Source organism: Callospermophilus lateralis, chromosome 9 (assembly GCF_048772815.1).
Source record: "Callospermophilus lateralis isolate mCalLat2 chromosome 9, mCalLat2.hap1, whole genome shotgun sequence".
Taxonomy (NCBI): domain Eukaryota; kingdom Metazoa; phylum Chordata; class Mammalia; order Rodentia; family Sciuridae; genus Callospermophilus; species Callospermophilus lateralis.
Genome location: NC_135313.1, coordinates 6,865,891 through 6,885,324, shown reverse-complemented (window position 1 = coordinate 6,885,324; position 19,434 = coordinate 6,865,891). Strand labels below are relative to the sequence as shown.

Genomic DNA, 19,434 nt, shown 5'->3' with positions numbered 1-19,434 from the left:
TGGCGTTGAACTCATCATCCTCCTGCCTTAACCTCTCAAGTTGCTGGAATTACTGGAGTGAGCCACCATGTCCAGCTCTATCCTTTTTTTTTTTTTGGTTTTAAAAAATAAGATTTTCCATATAGTTGAAACTTCTTAGGGTTATATGTCTCTGTTTCATCCCAGAGATTACCATGAATTGGTATTTCTTATTTATGTTTTCCTATTTTTGTTACATATTTATCCATGTGCCATAAATATATTTTCATTTTATAGGATTATACATTTTACATTGAAGGTAACATACTTTATGTTTATTCTTTAGCTTTTTTCTCTCAACATTTTGATCTTTAGATTTAACAATGTGGATACATGTAGCTGTCAATTGGTCATCTCTGCTTTATAGTACATTCTGTGGTATGAGAAATGTCCACAGTTTTTCCCATCCCCTATCTTTGGATGTTTAGGTTGTTTTCAGTTGCTGTTGCTACTATAGCTTAAGATACAGTGAATATTCTTCTCCACCTGCACCCCTCCCCACCTTTTTTTTTTTTTTTGTACTGGGGATTGAACCCTGTTGTGCTTTACCACCGAAATACATTTTTAGCCCTTTTTCTTTCTTATTTTAAGACAAGGTCTTGCTAAGTTGCTGAGGCTGGCCTTGTATGTGGGATCCTCCTGCTTCAGCCTCCCAGTTTGCTAGGATTACAGGTGTGTACCACCATATCTGGTGCTCCCCATCTTCCCACCAGGTTCTGGGAATCAAACCCAGGGCCTTCTGCTTTCTAACCAAGTTCTCTGTCAGATATAGGCCCAGCCTCTGCAGTGATCATTCTTATAGTGTGTTGTAATCACTGGGTTTTGGTTCTTTGCACCCAGTTCTTCTATACTTTTGCAAGCAAATATATATATATATATATATATATATATATATATGTATTTTCCTCCTTTAATTTCAAGTGGCAGTACAGACTAAATATTGTTCTGTTGTTATAAAAATTGAGTTTAAAAATAATTTTTTTTCTTTTAGTTGTCAATGAACCTTTCCTTTATTTATGTATATGTTCATTTTTTCCCCAATATACCACTTTGTACTTTTGTGCAAATGTCTGTTAGGTTCCAAGGGTACAGAAAGAGTGAAGGATCTATTACAACATTTCCTTTTTTCCCCCACCTTTTTTTAAAAAAAGAAATATTTATTTTTTAATTGTAGTTGGTTGGACACATACATTTATTTTATTTCTTTTTATGTGGTGCTGAGGATCAAACCCAGGGCCTGGCACATGCTAGGCGTGTGCTCTACTGCTGAGCCACAATCCCAGCCCCTTTCCCCACATTTTTTGTCAGTGCATTATAGTTGTACATATTGTGGAATTTATTGTTAAATATTTGTACATGCACACAATATAACAATATAATTTGGCCAATATCATTCTCCAGCATTCCCCCCTTCTTCCCTGCCTCCCACCGATTCAGCATGTTCTTAGTTTAAAACCCTCTTGCAAAATTCTCCATCAAATGCCAAGTATTTTTTTTTATTTATAGATTATTTTTCAAAATTTTCATGATTATTTATTGTTTACCTTTTCATAAGCCCCCATTTATTCCACTTATCCCAAAGGATTATTTCTTGGCCTCTCCTCTTGCGGTGTGGATACCTACCTCCCCACCATTATCACATTGTACTTGACCCTATTCCAGATTTACTGTGGGTGTAAGTGCATGTTAAATGACTGATTGGATTTTTTTTAAAAAAGCATTTCCTTTCCTTCCCATTCATGTATTATTCATGTAGCAGATCTTATATAGATTCTTAGTTGGCCTTTGCCCATTCACTTCTGATTCCTGTCACTCTGTCAAATAGACCTTTGAGTTGCTAATTCACAGTGCTGGACAGAATGAGGCAGAAAGATAATTTTCCTCTCTATCATTCTCTCTTTCATCAGATTCTTAGTCCCTCCTCCCTCATACTGGGGATTGAATCCAGCAGTGCTCTACCAGTTACATCTCTAATTCTTTTTTATTTTGACACAAAGTCTTGCTAAGTTGCTGAGGGTCTCACTGAAGTGCTGAGGTTGACCTCAAACTTGTGATCCTCCTGCCTCAGCCTCACGTGTTGGTGGGTTTACAGGTGCATTGGACTTTATGACTCTTTTATTTTTTCATTAGTTGAAAGGACCCTTCAAAATGAGATCTCTCTTACCAAGTTTCCTCTGTTGCCTGTTTACCTTGTTTGCTTCTAGTTATATACAGCATTTAGTTTGTTTACTTGTGTATTTCCTCAATGTACCTAGCATCGTGTAAGGTATTAGTTTTCATTGTTATTGATCTGAAATGTTAATTTAAAATTGTCAGGTAAAACCAGGTTTTGGATTATCTGTGCATCTTGTGTAGTTATGATTTCACATTGCCAGTAGTATTTAGATGCCATTTTATACTTGCAGTGGGAGGTGGGGAGAAGCAACATGTAGTTTTATCTGTTTTATCCATTTTTCTTTCTTTTTTTATTTTTTGGCAGAGAAACTTTTCCATGTCTGTAAATAGTGCCGCTGTCCTGCGATTGACAGGACGAGGAGGAGGAGGAGGAACAGTGGTGGGGGCTCCTAGAGGTCGAAGTTCTTCAAGAGGGAGAGGTGAGCGAGTTTTCACATGAAAAATAATGATGAAGGAAGAGGAGGATAGGGAAATCACTTACTAAATATTTTAATGCTTATTTTAAAAACAACAATTGCTCTTTGACATTAACTGCATATTCAATGCCCTGCACGTATCTTCCCTAAACAAAATTTCAAGGCATCTTCTCTGCAGTCCCTGGTTTTGAGCAGAGGAGAGTAATTCCAGTGGTAGAGATTTGAACATGAGGGACCCTGGACAGTCCCAGTTAATATGTGAAAATTCTAGTCATCCATGTTTCCCATCCCTGGAGGGCTCTGTATTTTGGGAATCAGAGTGTCCTAAAGGGTCTTGGCTGTTGAAGCAGTACTGAGGGCCCTGTGGTCTCCATGCATAGACTTTCTATATGAGAGTGTGTGCTAGGAATGACCTCAGCCATAGAGGGACTTCATCAAAAATTGTCTCATCGATGCTAGGAACTTTTTAGGGAATAGAACAAAAAAACAAATAGGCAGTATTTACTTATATAACATACTTTTATAGATTTATGTCTTAGAAAAGTAATTTGTGTTTTACTGTTACTTACTTTTTTGATATCTGCTTCTTATTTTGGGCCCAGTGATTTTCTGCTAAATAAAGACATTCATGATATTATAATATAAAAATTTACTTGAGTATTAACCCTGTGTTGGTTAAATTATATAGTAGCCTGAATGTATCTCATTTTCTCTAAGAGAAGCTTTAGAAGTAGAAGAATGTAGCGTCTGCTTTGACAGACCATTGTCCCCATTTCTTATATCTCCACATTGGCTTGATCATGATATGGGGTACCTGAATTCCTTTTGCAACTTTAAGATTGTGCCTGGGCTGGGTATATAGCTCAATTGGTAGAGTGCTCGCCTCGCATGCACTAGGGCCCTGGATTCAATCCCCAGCACCACCGCCAAAAAGAAAAGAGTGTGTTTTCTGAATAGGGTAATTTATATACAATTAGTTTTTTTTAAATATATATTTTTTTAATTTGTAGATGGACATAATACTCTTTATTTATTTATTTCTATGTGAACCCAGTGCCTCACACGTTGAGGCAAATGCTCTTCCACTGCACTACAACCTCACCTCAGCCACAGGTTTTTTTTAATTTGTATCCAGGGGCGCTCTACCACTGATCTGCATCCCCAGTGCTTTTTATTTTTTATTTTCACATAGGGTCTTGCTAAGTTGCTGAGGGTCTTGGTAAATTGTCAGGGCTATCCTCAAAGTTATGATCCTCCTCCCTCAGCCTCCTGAGTCTTTAGGATTATAGATGTGCACCATCACGCTTAGCTAATTAAGTTTCTTTTAGTAGTTTATGTACAAAGTAGGAATGCAGGTGTTATGAATAGTGAAGAGGTTAACTAAAACTCTTCACTTGTTTTTGTAGGTACTGTTACCTACTCATGTTTTTTTCTTCTGAATTTACTTATTTATCTTTAGAACAATGGTTGTTAACCTGAGGAGTTGTTAGACTCATCTATAGGACTTTCAGGAAATGCCTCTGCCACAGTAGTAGTGAGATTGCAGAATATCTGTGCTGCAGTACCTCCATAGGCAGCTCAGGTTTGCACACCTGGCTAGGTTCCTGTTGTTCAGAATTTGCCTGAGATCTCTGCGTCTTAGTGATGTGTTGGTGTTTGGGGATGTGACTGACCCCTCATGGCTCTGACTCTAGTTGTGCATTTTCTGTGTGTTCCTGATTTAATGTGACAGGAGAGGTTTCACCCAGGCAACTTTGCCTCCAGTGTCTTTCAGGTTGTCAAAGAGAGATCTTCTTAATCAAGAAGTATGAATCACTGATTCTCTGTGCTGCAGATATGAACTAGTCTCTCCAGGCCCTTATAAGAAAACCTGCGTATTGACAAACAATTGGATTCTCTTGCTTTCTGGTTTTATTGAAATGAGGATTATAACATAGAATTCTTTTTAAGAACTTAAATAGAGTATGTGTAAAATACGTGCTGTGACATAGAAGAACTAGTGACTAAATCAGTGTATAATGTGAAAAATCATAAAACTAGTCAAATGAATGCACTTGACTTTGTGAAAAATACTTTTAACTCCATTTTCACAACCACCTGTATTTCTGTTTAGTAATCTCTGCAGCTCGTTTTACAAAAGAAGGTTGTAATTATTAAATCTGTGGTTTTGTATTTTTCAATTACTTAGTTTTAATTTGGTGGTTAAATAATGATTATTTCAGCTTTTCTTTGCATGGGCAGAGCTAACATTAGATGATTATTTTGTCTCTTTCCAACTCTAGGAAATGTCGATGTGAAAATTGAGTTGTAGATTTCTAAATAATCATTAAACAATTGGTTGGAGGAAACAATATAATGTTATCTTTCTTTTTTATCTGGTCTGGATGTTTAAAAAGAAAACAGATCTGTACAATTGTCAACCACTGTTCTCAGCATTATTAAAAGGAAGCATATTTAAACTCCCAAAAGAATGATATGAAATTTCAGACAACAGGACAGTCCTTTTGTTTTTGGTGGTGCTGGGATTGAACCTAGGGCCTCAGGCTTGCCATTTAACCTTTTTACTATTGAGTGTCTGCAGCCCTGTTTTGTTTATTTGGCCTCAAACTTGTGATCCTCCTACTCAGAGTAGCTATGATTATAGGAGTGCACATTGCGCCTGGTTAAATTTAGCTTTTTGAAAGGTTCATCACATATTTTCTTATTCTTTCATGGGAACCATATTTGTAAATGATTTAAATTTGATAAACTGAAAAGTTGTAAAATCTGACTCTTTTTTATGTGTACATTAATCAAGCTTCAGTCTCATAAGCAGGACCAGGACCAGTGCTAATACTGGCAGAAAATATTTTATATGTGATTTCCTGGTAACCTGAAAGCTATTTTTTATATTAATGTATTTCTAGGAAAAAAAATCTTCTTTAAGATGATACATGTGTAATGGCTTCCCTGAAAAAATTGTTCTCTAAAAGGAGAGGGAACTTTTTTTTTTAATCCCCAGATCATCATTGTGGAATACCCTGCTCTTATATTATAGTTTGTATTGCACTGTTATAAAATGTATACATTTCATGAAGGGGAAAGGTACTTAAATTGTGAGTTGATTTTAAGTTGACTTAAAGTGAATTTTGTAGAACTGAAAGGTGACTTTAATATTGTTACAGTTCAACTGTGGTTCTCACTTCCATTTTACAGATGAAGAGGTGGAGACTTAAGACTAGTCACCAAAGTTCCTAAGATTACCCACATACAATTCTGTGCATTATTTTAATGTGGTCATACAAAAGTACAGATATATTCTGTTAGTTCTTGATAGGTAGTAAGGAAGAAGTGAATAATTGGAATAATTTTAACTCAGTTTTTTTTGGCTTTGGAATACATTCATGCTTTTATTTAGTATCCATCATTTTGGAGATAGAGTCCCGTAATAGAGTGCTTGCCTAACATATGGGGACTTTGATTCCATCCCTAGCACCACAAAGTAAATAAATAAAAAGATTAGTCATTTTTCTATTGAGGCATTTTGTACTGTGGGAGAAATTGAGTTCGGGATGATGGCTAAGATTTCTTCTAGTTATAAGTACATCCCCCAACCCCCATCTTCCTCCATTTTTCTCACCAGTGTATCAGATACAAATGTGTACATTAGTTAGGAATATAGTACATGAAATATAAAGCTGAGAGTGTATACTTTACTTTCTGCCTCCAGATCCAGCAACTGGATAGTCATTCTTCCTGAGCCTAACTGTGCAGCAATATTGGAATAATTTTTATATGCATTTCTCTATGGTATGCTTTTGTTATTCAGTAGCATAATATAGATATCAGTTAGTATCAGTGCTTTGTCTTTGTGGCTTCATAATGTTATACCATATTGATTTATCAGGATTTTTATAGCCAATCCTTTATTGATTAAGTTGTTTACTATTTTTAAAAATTGCAATGAACACTTTCATATACATGTATAATTATGTATCACTCAAGGGGTACATTCTGAGAAATGCATCATTAGATGATTTTGATTTCATTGTTGTGTGCACATTATAGTATACTTACACAAACCTAGATAGTATTTTTCAATTACTTGACTTGGCCCCTTGTTGCAGTTGAGAGAGACAAAGTGTATGAGGCTGCTGCCAGTGTAACATGGCATACTGTTTTACAGTAAACTTTTTGTTTTTGGTACCAGGAATTTAATGCAGGAGTGCTTAACCACTAAACAGCATCCCCAGCCCTTTTTATGTTATGTTTTGTTTTCTTCTTGAGATAGGGTTTCATTAATTGCTTAGGGTCTCCCTAAGTTGCTAGAGCTTGTTTTGAACTACCGATCCTTCTGCCTCAGCCTCCCAAGCTGCTGGGATTACAGACATGTGCCACCACCTCCAGTCCAATAAACTTTTTTTTTTAATAAGTGGAAGGAGTATGCTCTATAATAGTGATAAAAGTATAATATAATAAACACATACACCACTGACATAGTCATTTATTATTGTTACCAAGTACTGTGGATTGTACATTGTTGTATGTGCCATATTTTTATGACTGGCAGTGTAGCAGCAACATTATCCGAACATGTGAGTAATGGATTGCTCTCTGAAAACATTATGTTGGTAGGATGTCTCTACAGGTAGATAGATAGTTTTCAGCTCCATTGTAATCTGATTAATTACTGTTGGAAAAGTAGTCCAAAATTGACCAAATTTGTGCAAGTATTTCTGTTGGGATAAATTTTGAGAAGAATTGTTTAGTCAGATGTTGGTAGATTTAGCCAAATTACCTTTAGTAAAGGCCAGTTTATATTTGAACCACTAGATCATCTAAATCCCTATATCTATACAGTAATCAGTTCTGTGGCTGGAATTTAGTCCTGATACTTTTCCTTATCTCAAGATTTGATTAGAAGGTAGAGGGTCCTTTTTTTGGCCTCTAAGGAGTTCTTTTATGAAATTGACAGTTTTAGAATTGACCCTATTAAGTTATCCTTTTTCTGAGATTAGATAAATTTCTTTAACATTTTGCTTGACTCTTTTACTGTAGTTTCTCTTTTCACACTCTTCAGATTAAGATTTCTCTCATTTTGATTGAAAACAATCCAATAAAAGGCTTAATTTGCAGTAACTTTTTATGGATCTACTTAGAATTTCACTATTGAAGTTTTTATTAAAGAGCTTATGTTGCCAGGCGCAGTGGCAAATTTAAAACAATGATAACAAGGGCTCTCAGCTTGAATTTGTTCTTACTGCATTATTTTGTATTCTCCTTTCCTTTATGCACTTTCTATATTTAAGTTTCCTTATGTATCTTGGGGGATTGCTTCTCTAAATTGATGTCTCTCAGATGACTTTTCTTGATGATAATGGTTTATATACCCACGTAAGGCATAGCTATATCATGGTTTGTAATCCCAGCAGCTTGGGAGGCTGAGGCAAGAGGATTGAGACATCAAAGCCAGCCTCAGCAAAAGCAAGGTGCTAAGCAACTCAGTGAGACCTTGTCTCTAAATAAAATACAAAAATAGGGATGGGGATGTGGCTCAGTGGTCAAGTGCCTCTGAGTTCAATCCCTGGTAACCCCCACCCCTGCCAAAAAACAACAACAACAAGAGTTTATGTTAATTTTCATTATTGCTCAGGACTGGGTGGGACTCTTCCTTTAGTTTTTTTTTATTTTTCAGCCTTGGGTGGGTAGTTACTTTGGTGCTATCATTGGTCCCACAGGTTAAGATCCATCAGGCCTTGTAAAATATTTAAATGTATATATCTTATTTGTAGAGACAGAACTTTAGAGGATAATCTGTCTTGTCAAACGTGCTGGATGTTGACTTCTTACTTTCCATTTTTTCCTGTTTTATTATTTTCAGGCAGAGGTAGAGGTGAATGTGGTTTCTACCAAAGAAGTTTTGATGAAGTAGAGGGTGTGTTCGGTCGAGGAGGTGGCAGGGAAATGCATAGATCACAGAGCTGGGAGGAAAGGTAATGAAGGATTCAGATCTTGGTGTAAAAGATTTCTTGGTATATAAAACGTACTTATTTTTTGCTTTCTGCAGAGAAGCCTCTGTGTAGTTACAAGGTTTTATTTATTTTTTAAATGCTGTTAATTATTGAATATTAATTTGTGAAAAAAATTTAAATGATCCTTATTTAAAAGAAGATGCATACTGGCACTAAGTAATGTTAGTGCCAGTATGGATGACAGTTTGCTTTTTGATTAGTGTTCAGTGGGAAGCGTTGCCGTTTTGAAAGAGGAATTAAGAATTAACCTTCATTGTAAAAGCATCTTCCTTTTATTGTTTAACTTTATATGAAGTCTGTGCAGATGAGTGAGAACAGTTGCACAAAGGTAGATGTACAAAGATGTTCACTCTGATGACATTTATACTACAAAATATTTGAAAACAAGTGAAACAGACTGACATTGCCCTGATAATAATGGTATAAAATAAAATGCTATAAATAAAATACTATATAACAAAGATAAGGATGATTTTGAACATGTTTAATGATTATGGGGAAGCACATTCAGGTTCCATGTGTTTATTAAAAGAAATAATATTCTAGGTTAATAGAAGCTGTATCTTGGTTTGTGGTGTAGTACTTTCCTTCCTATATTTTCTAAAATTTGGGCAATACCACACATTTGAAGAAAGAAAAATCTACTATTAATGGAAATATAGGAAAGTGGATGCCATGGATGGAAAGTCTATATATTATTTGCAAACCTTGTTTGAAACTTCTTTTATCTTTTCTAGGGGTGACAGACGTTTTGAAAAACCAGGGCGAAAAGATGTAGGTAAGTAAGGTTCTTGAAGTATTTTGTGACCCTCCAAGGCTCACAGGAAAGGATAAATTTATTAAAAATTGATTCATTACCTACACCTCTCCAGTAGATGGGGTTGTAGCATTGTTTGCACTTAGAATTTTATGATTATTTTAGGTCTCCATTGCATGAAACCAGAGGTGATGAATGAACCATTTAGGATTTACTTGTTAGGTTTGTGTGTTCTCTACAAGGCCTATATTGTTCCTAAGCCTCCTGTCCCCTTTTATTCTGCAGTACTGGGTATTGAACCTGGGGACACCCCTAACCCTTTTAGTTTGAGACAAGGACTTGCTAACTTTCCAAGTCTGACCTTGACCTTGGGCTTGTGATCCTTCTGTCTCAGCTTCCCAAGTAGATGGGATTTCAGGTGTGTGCTACTGTTCCCTGGCATTAGGACCCTGTTTTGAACTGAAATTTCAGGATAGGAATCATCATTCCTAGGATATATAGCATCTCATATGTGAGAAGAAATAGGGAAAATGCTAGTATCTTTGCTTTAGTAGTAAAAGCTGAATCTACAATTTTTTTTTGTTTGTATGTGGTATATACTTTCTGTTTTCTCATTTTAAGAGAAATTAAATTATATAATTAAGATACTCACTGAAGAGGAAGAGGATAAGGGGAACAGGAATTCAGTGTTGCTGAATTAATCAAGGTTTACATAAAATAATTTATAATGTTAAGATGGTTTTCAGACTGATTAAAGGCACTGCATTATATACTGCCTGTAGATATTAGTATCTGAGAGAAAAAAAAGCCTATTCATACTACTGTTGGGGTTATGAAAATTACCACACAATTTCTAAATTCCTCCAAGTGCCAAAAAAATTCTTCAGTGTTATTGTATGATAGTGACAAGCATTTCTCATCAAATGTATTAAATATGTAAATACCTTTCATAGACTGATTTGCAGACTGTTTTGAGAACAAAGTAGTTATCAAACAATTTTTGCTTTATTGTTTCCATATAAAATTTATTTAAACGCATCAATGATTTCAATTTATTATTCATTTACATGGCTTTGGAAATACTTGCTTTATATTAATGAAAAAACAGTGCATGAGTGAGGCATGAAGAAATTTGAATCAGTCTGTGTGGATAATTTATTGTCAGCTTTACCCATGTTGTAGACTATTGGATGAATGTTATCTTGGAGGACTTGTTAGGACCTCTGCTCTCAACCTTGTCTGATTCAGTACTTTTACCAGTTAGTAGGGAGAGGCAGCGAAATTTAAATAATACATGATTTAGAAACAAAAGATTGGGTATTCTGAATTCTGAGATGTTTATTAATCTGATAATGAAAAAGGTGGTAATGACTGAAGAAATTTTTAGGATTAAATGAGACTGCATGAAATTTCTTCATTCAACAAATATTGGAATTCCTTATTGTGTGCCTGACCTTGTCCTAGGTGCTAAATACATATTCCTTTTCTTTGGAAGACGTTGGTGTGATGATTAGATTTGCAAATCATTCAATGTTAAGAGGGCTAGCTGTAGAGTGGTACAGTTTGGACTTGGGATCAGAATTAAGGTGGAACAAAAAACCCGAGTCTAATTAAATGGAAATTGAACAGCAGAAAAAGCTCTCTTATAAGTTACTGAATTTAAAATGTAGAGTAGCTGTGTGTAACAGCCTACTTGGGAAAGGCTCAGCTCTGTCAGCTGATAGTATGCTTCATGTTAATCAGCAGCTTGATGGTGTCCTCAAAGCTGAGTGCAGTATTTAGTAGACCTAAAGTCTCCTCAGGTGCAGAGGCCCATTGTCATTTATGTTGTCACAGGACAACCTAAACATTCTGTTTATTTCTGGGGCCACACCTTGAAAGGTCCATATATTGGAGTAGGTGGTCCAGGCATTTAAAGCCTTGTGATGAGGACTGCATAAAGAAAATGGGGCTGTTTATATAGAAGACAAGGCTGTGGATTGGGCAGAGTGGGCAGCAGGGTTTACAGGGTCACCGTCTGCAAATATTTGCTAAATGATCATGTGAAAGAGGAATTAAGAATTAACCTGCATGAGTCTCAAGGACAGAAAGAGGCTGAACGATGGAAGGTTCAAGGAGGAAGGTATCTGATACATTTTCTGATAATTAGAGTTGTCTGAAAATAACTAAATATCTGAATTTTAATTTGTTGATTCATATTTACACTTTGTGATAGGAATAGATGAGTGAAAGTTCTTTTTCATCGTTATTTTTAGTTCTTTTGTTAATCCAACGAATTTTCCTAGCCTCCCTCTATTAAAAATAAAGGTGGTTTTCTTTGTACTCTGTAGGAATAACTTTAAAAAGGTGAATTTCACAAAACCAAATTGACATGAAGTTTTCAAGAACATTAAGGAGGTTGATATGCTAGCTACTAATATAATAAAACATGGCAATTTCCACACACATAGTATATAGGTGCATGTTCTTTTTTGGGTATGGGGGGCTGGAAATTGAATTCAGGTGCACTCTACTTCTGAACCACATCTCCAGCCCAATTTTGTATTTTATTTAGAGATAGGGTCTCAGTGAGTTGCTTAGCACCTCGAGTTTGCAGAGGCTGGCTTTGAACTTATCATCTTCCTGCCTCAGTTTTGTAAGTTGATGGGATTACAGGCGTGTGCCACCATGCCTAACTGCACATGTTCTTTTTTTTCATAGTGGCTTTTATTGAATGGTTTTTGATAAGATGCTCCTTCAGGTTAACTGTGCTAAGGATCCTGATCTTGTTTCATCACATAATCTTTTTGTTGAAAGTAATATGGATTAAAAGATTATTCAGTACTAATCTAGTTCGTGGAACACTTTAATATATGAATCACTTGTGAGATGATCTGTGACATTGAACTAAGATAATTCAAGCATTGAAGATTCCAGAATGATTTGTTCCTTATAAAATTTTGAGATTTTCATATCACGTATTTGCCCTTTTTTTGCTGCTCAGGGCCTCATACCTCTGGGCAAACACTATCATTGAAATGTATCCCACCCTCGATCCCAACCCCTTTATATAAGAAGGGAAATGGTGGAATTACTGATAATTCGGGTAAGAGTCATGTATAACCTTGTGAATACCCATGGATAATGTGGAGGTAGAAAAAGTCCTGTGTTGTTGGGATTGTAATTAGTAGTAATTGATTACTGCACAGGGGGAGATCAGTTCTTATAATAATCTTGTAGTATGATTCTGTGGGGATAATATTGTAAAATGAATAATCCACACAATACCAGTAAATGAGCTTAGCCATGTGTCATACTGACTAGTGCATTTTGGTGTGAAATACTTGGGAACAGACAGAAAATTTTGGTTGTAGACTATTTATGGCAGTAAATAATGTGGGTTTTTTACATACATAAATCTAGAACCTTACAATTTTTAGAAATCACATGTCTTCACTTTGTTAAGAGTTGTCAGACCACCTGTGTTGGTTTCTAAGACTTACTTTATATTAGTTCCAGAGTTGTCTATCTGATCATGTATGAGCTCCCTGGTGACCCAGGTTAGTGAACTGCACAGTCCTGGAAGGTAAAGAGCTGCCTTTCGTACTTCCAAGTAGTTTTCTCCTCCTCTCCATTTTTCTGGGAGACTAATGGTCTCTGCAGAAAATAAGCGGGAGACTGTGATTTTTGTTTTGAAAAATGATGAATAGTGCTCCCAAAAGCTTTCTATTCCCTGCATTGAAGTTTATGATCACATTTTTTAGTTGTAAAATATTTTTTAAATAGCATTAGTTTAACCGACAGCATTAATTTTTTTTTTTTTTGGTGGGGGTAATGTGTGGGGGAAGTCACATTTAGTTTTTCAGATGTCAAGTTTATGTAAAGTTTATGCATGACTTGAGTGTTATGAGACTGACTTAAATGGGAACATCAAGCATCTAGAGGGAGACTCAGAGCTCAGGCCTCACACTTTGGCATGTTGTGTCACCTTGAACAGCTTCACTCAACTGTTTAAATAGTTGTCTGTGTAGGTGACATAGTGCTCTTAGGAAAAAAACATACCACGTGAGTCTTTGATACTGCGTTTATTTTCATAGGTTAGGCAAATCTTGTTAATTTATTATAAATGAAATAAGAATTCCTGCTGTTGTGTTACAATAGTTTTGGGTTGGGGAAAAAAAAATCTGTTGGTCTGACTCCTACTTAATGAATGCCTAAGATTCTTAACTAGCAAAGTCCATGATAATTAGGTTTCTGTGTCCTTGATATTCTTCTGCTATTATCAGTCTTAGACCACTCCAAAGTTCTTCATTATTTTCTTTTCCTTTTGGTCAAAGAGTAGAAAAATGTGACTTGCTGCTGTGCCCTGCTCTTTACAACTGCTTGCCTTTACTCAGCTAGTATTTATTTCAAGAGATGATTCCCGCCTGGGTCATCACCAGTGGGGAAGGTTAATCTTTCGCTTTTCCACATGAGCCTGAATAAGGGAAATTTCAGAAAAGAAGAGCAGCTACAAATCTGTTTGAAATCTGATAGGGCATTGCTTTTGGTTCTTGTTTTGCTTGAGGACAGCTTCATTTTTTAACTGAAATGAAAATAATTCAAAGAAATGTCTTAAGCTGGATATAGAGAAAGTATTCATCTTAGTATATATAAATGAAAACCAAGGCAGAGAAAGCATAATTTTCATGGCGCATTAGATTTGGAAAGAAATAATAGAGATCATCTAGTCCAACCTCCTACTGGTGAATAAACACTCATTTTGTGTTTATAGAAAAAACTATTTGATGTTGGAAACAGGAATTTGGGTTTGAAAATACTTTGTTGCCCAATTATTTTTTGCTTTATCTATTGGAGATTTTTTTCCTAGTTGACTTATATCTAACTAAACCTTTATATATCTATAAAAACTTAAACATATGCATATTTATGAACTATTTAGAGCCATCATGGTTTTTCATGTCATTGAATGAGTCATAGGGAGGAAGAGAATTTTTTGCTTAGGTTAGAAGCCATTCAGATGAATAGTAGGTGATTATAGGTTCTAAACCATTATTTGATTATTATGCAAGTGAGTGTTAAAGCAAAAATAATTTGTATCTCCTTTCCACAAATATCACCTTGAAGGTTTGGGTTAGAGCTTCTCTTACTTGGTCTGATCACTTTCTGCCACAAATACATGAAGATATACATGTGTTTGGGAGTCATGTTCAAATGCTTTTATGGGTTATGTATGAATCTGTGCTGTTGTTATTTTGAATTTCCATTCTTAGCCATTAAAAATTTAGGATGTGATATGAATAAGAACCAAAGGAATAATCTTTGCTGTCTTGAAAAAATAACAGTTATAAAAGGATGTTCACTAACTATTGTGAAATCATTTTTCCACCCAGGGAGCTAGGTTTGAAATCATACTGCTCCAATTGACAGATGAAAATAAGAGATTTATGGTTGATTTTCTTACAGTTCAGTTGTGTTAAACTTCGGCCCATTTTCCATTCATTCCTGGTAGCATACCACATCCTTATAAATTCATCAGCAACATTTCTGTATAAGTATCTGTCAAGTTGAATCACGTTGATTTCAGCAGATAACCACAAATACAAACTTTGAAAGGTAGAATGTTGTTTTCAGGATGTGTATTGTTAGCTCAGCCTTTGTGTGTGTGTGTGTGTGGGTGGGTATTGGCATGATTATCATGATATAATCAGAGAGATGTAATCAGCATTGAAAAAAAGAAAACATGAGATACAGTGAAGGAGAAATAGCTGCATACTGGCTGGGTATATTTAATACATTAGACAATAGGATGCCATGGATAAGTGTTACTCTGTCAGTCCTGTTTCAGAGATCTGAAAATTGTCAATGCTTTGTCCATTGATATGGATATCCATGTCAGTCCTATGTGGGCTCTTGGAGACTAGAGTAGTTGGTAGTTCAGGAACAGTCTTGTCAAAATTCTCCATCTTGACTTGATATTCACCTTTGGAGCCTCTGGTCAACAGAGATGCAAAACAGTGACGTAACATGATCTCAGAGGGTAGATAGGATGTCCTCCTTTGGCAGATTTCTCCAGTGCCTTCCTGCATTGCTGAAAGGAACACAACTAGTTCAAAGTGGGGAGGATTTTCGTGCTGGAGCAGAGTAGCCAGAGGACTCGATGGGGTAATGGAGTGGTAGTAGGTTAATGGAAAGATGAAAAATGGACATTCCTCAGAACTGATGCCATCAAGGTGGAAGTCTACACTGGTCTGGTAGAGCTCTCCATTTTCTCTTTCCTGGTAGAGTACAGCTGACACCCGGACACTGGTTAAAGGGCTGGGTCGTGTGTTGGCCACTTGGAAAATAAGATTAGGCTTGCCATCTATGTGAGCTACCACTGCTAAGTCAGTAAAGCGAATTGAGAAAGCTCGATTTTTTGGCCGGGCAATCTTCGCCACAAAGGCACCTAAATTAGAAATCATTGAATATTTTTTTAGAATGAAGATGTTAAATATCAATGACCATTTCTGAATGAGAGGAGTATAACAAATAATTATACATTTCTTGGTGTTATGCTTTCCAGTGAGTCAGGAATTTAATTTATTATTATTATTATTATTATTATTATTATTTTGGATGGTTCCAATTGCCTGAAGAATTGTTCAGAGTATACATACATTTCTTTTAAAAAGCCATGATTGCAAAATGGGTAAACAGAATTGATTTTGTAACATAAAATGTAAAACTTTACACTTAGTTTCTTAGAGTCAAAGAATTGATCCTTACCTATATTCATACCCTTACTTTAAAAATTATAGAAAATAAATGCAATTTGGTTGCAACCAGATGACTTCAAGTTGAAATGGAGCTAGAATTATTCAAAGTAGAATGATTTGAGGTAGGAGAGGATCAGTACAAAGAGTGATATACACTAAAGAATTTTTAAACCTTGAAACTTATAACTCTTTTTGTTTGCTGAAGACTGGCTATAAGGGGATTTTAGCACACCACTCAGGTACATCTTCCTGTTATATCTTCCTAGCTATAGATGCGGGTTTCTTAACCACTTTTGTGCCAATAGATCTCATTGGCAGGCTGGTAAGACCTGTGCAACCCTTCCAGCCTCAGTAATATAGAGAGATCCTAAGCAATGTAGTGAGACCCTGTCTCAAAATAAAAAAGGACTGAGGATATAGCTCAGTGGTAAAGTGCCCCTGGGTTAAATTCCCCAGCAACCCCACCCCCACCCTGCCCCCCCACCCTGCCCCCCCCCAAAAGTAAAGTGAATACAGAAGAAACAAAGTATACTGAATTCAGTTAAATGTTTTAAAAAACAATGTAATACTAAATGTTCTTTAACAATGCATTAAATAATAAAATCTAGCAGTGGATTTAACACTGTGATTTTGAAATATTATTGTTGATATTGAAAATATCTGTAATTTCTGTTTGTATCACAGTTACTGGTAGCAGTGGACACTATTTTTTTTTTATTACGTACATTCACAATGGAAGGAAATGCCAAATTTAGTTAAGGGTTAGTGCAAAAAATATAAGTTTTTCCCATCTAAATTCACAGATTCCCTTATTTTATCCAAGAACTGACCTGGTGTAAGAACTTTTTTGGAAGTTAAGTGACTTGTTTCAGGTGTAGAGCCTATTGCTAACACACTGGGACTTCATTCTCGATCACCCTGTGGAAGGCCAGTGCTTACCTTCTCAGATTATTTTTGGATAGAATATTAAAGCCAGTTTTTCTGTTCTTTTTTTTTAAATTGTATATGTCACATAAAAAGGACACAAGCTCTACTTTATTAAAGAGTCTTGCATGTTAAGCGGTTTATAATCAAGATTTCATGATCTTTATGGCCATATTGTCAGTGAATTTTGTTTAAGATATATATATATATAACTTGTTTTCTAACATATAATGCTACCTGTGGTGCTGTGTGCTCACTAATGTTGAGTAAATGTTGAATAGATGATCTTAGAGGAAAAAATTCTAGCACAGTGAAGAAGAAAAAAAAAAATCAAATTCCTGTTAGGTAATATGACTGTCAAAATATTCATTGAATGTATTTATTCACTTATTTAACAAAATGATTAGCTTATGCAAAAAAACTACTTGTGGACCTTTCTGTTAATACTTTTTGCTCATAGGATATTCCTATAAATTAGTGTCAGAATTCCCTCCCCACATTTTTCCCTTAAGTAGTTCCAGTAGGTAAAATATAAGTATTGCATCAAATTCCTTTTACAGTCTATTGTTTGATCCTAGACTACTTGTTTTTTTCTTTCTTAGGCATTACCTGCTAATTATATGAATAAATTACTCTATATCAGAATCACTTATAACTGACTATGCCCTTTCCAAAATGCTTGCACTTTTTTTTTTTTTTTTTTTTAAGAATAAAGACAATTACCTGTGATAAAAGCCTCTAGCATGAGGCCTAGGAGCATTTGTATGGCAAGTAAGGCGATTGCACTTGGACAGTCACCACTGGGGAACATGGTACCATAACCAATTGTGAGTTGTGTCTCCAGAGAGAAGGAGAATGCAGCTGTGAAACTGGTGATGTACTTGACACAGATAGTGTGGTTTTCAGGTGGGGCATCATGATCTAGTTCCAGATCACCATTCATCTCAGCTAGAACATACCAGAGCACTGCAAAGACAAGCCAGTGGACAACAAAAGAAGCAGAAAAGACCAGCATCACCCAGCGCCAGCGCATGTCCATTAGGATTCCCCATGCATCTCGGAGATACGCAAGACCTCTTTGAGCACCATCCATCTGAAGTGTGCTGTGGCCATCTTTGGTGACCATCCTTCGGTATCTCTGACTTAAGAGGGGAGCAATGACTTTGCAATTACTGCTTTCCATTTCAGGCTGTAATTCTCTGAAATCAAGAGTAAATTAGTCAGCCCTTAACTCTTTTATAGTTAATATTCATAAGTTTGAAACCTTCTTCATTTTCTGCTTTCTTGAGAATGCCTCTCTTGACTATAACTTGGGCAGACTTTCCCATTCCATAAGGGAGCATTTACTGACTGAGTCATTAATTTGGTAGTTAATCATATTTTACCCAAGGGTATTCTTACCATTTCCCTGAATGGCTGTTAAAATATTGTTCGATATTTTAACATTTTCTAAGTATATTGTGGAATTCCTGAAGTGAGTAAGGATTATGTTTGTGCCTATTTAACACTCTTATACCTTATTTGCACAAGTCCAAGCATCAGGTATTTAATGCTTTGAGCAAATAGTATGTGTAAATTAACAGCTTTTCTTAAGTGTGAGTAATTCATAATTAAAAGGAATATGTTTAAGTATATAAATATTCTTCTTTGTGAATAAATAGAAATCATTTGGAAACATACTATTAAACTGTGTGCAAAACTTCTGAAGCCAATCTAGTACTAGGATAAGACATGTTTGTGATAAGCTTTTAGAGCTCCACAGTTCTAATGTCCTTATTGCCTTTTGTAATTAGCCTGTTTCATAATGGGTTTGTTTTGTCACTCTGTAGAAGAGATTCATGGATTCTGTCTGCCCTGGCTGACAGATTGTTGTCTTTTTGAATATTCTAGGTTCTGACTAGATTGTTGGGTGGAGAGAGAATTGTTTTCTTTGCAAAATAAAAAAATTCAAGGTAGGACATTTCTAGATAGCATTTATTTTGCTTTTTGGTTTTTTTTTTTTTTTTTGGTAATTCTGGGAATTGAACCCAGGACCTTGCACATGCTAGGGAGATGTTCTACTATTGAATTGTAAGCCCAGACTCAGTAACATTACCTTCGAAATAAGTAATCCAGAGGAAAAGGTTTCCAGAGTTAATGAATCAGAGTAATCATTAAGGGGTCAAGTGGCAGTCTTAAATAGGTAATAAGATAATGAGTTTTCTGCTGAACAGTTTTCATCAGTGGTTATACTTTTGTCTATGTTGTGAATAGAAATATAATATGTGCCTTCCTTGTGACCATCCTTGCATGTATGACAAGCGTCTAAGACTTTTGTATGGGGACTCCTTGGAACACACCAGAAAATGTATAACCTGTTGCTTGAGTCCTCCTTTTGTTCTCTGCAGGCAGGTAGC

At 35.7% G+C, this 19,434-nt stretch overlaps 2 protein-coding genes across 7 annotated transcripts in view; one reads left to right on the top strand and one right to left on the bottom strand.

Annotated features, from left to right (window-relative positions):
* Positions 1-19,434, top strand: part of Gigyf2 (GRB10 interacting GYF protein 2) — a 127,325-nt gene that overhangs the window by 42,509 nt on the left and 65,382 nt on the right. For all 5 annotated transcript variants that reach the window (XM_076865488.1, XM_076865492.1, XM_076865491.1 and 2 more), the window contains 3 exons: positions 2,498-2,612; positions 8,470-8,581; positions 9,358-9,398. In XM_076865488.1, the coding sequence (XP_076721603.1) occupies positions 2,498-2,612; positions 8,470-8,581; positions 9,358-9,398 (268 nt within the window). The remainder of the gene's footprint in view (positions 1-2,497; positions 2,613-8,469; positions 8,582-9,357; positions 9,399-19,434) is intronic.
* On the bottom strand, positions 15,182-18,221 carry Kcnj13 (potassium inwardly rectifying channel subfamily J member 13). 2 transcript variants are annotated; one of them, XM_076866582.1, is made up of 2 exons: positions 17,762-18,221; positions 15,182-15,804 (listed from the first exon to the last, which is right to left on the bottom strand). In XM_076866582.1, the coding sequence occupies exons 1-2, from the start codon at positions 18,219-18,221 to the stop codon at positions 15,182-15,184; spliced, it is 1,083 nt and encodes a 360-aa protein (XP_076722697.1). The 2 variants fall into 2 exon arrangements, with proteins under 2 accessions (XP_076722697.1, XP_076722698.1); XM_076866583.1 differs by having other exon boundaries at positions 15,744-15,804; positions 17,998-18,221.

Bases quoted from the DNA above. Each gene is read 5' to 3' on its own strand.
- Kcnj13 (XM_076866582.1), bottom strand. From the start codon at position 18,221: ATGGAAAGCAGTAATTGCAAAGTCATTGCTCCCCTCTTAAGTCAGAGA. The intron at 15,805-17,761 runs GTAATTGTCTTT...TTTCTAATTTAG, and splicing joins GCTAGAGGCTTTTATCACAG to GTGCCTTTGTGGCGAAGATT.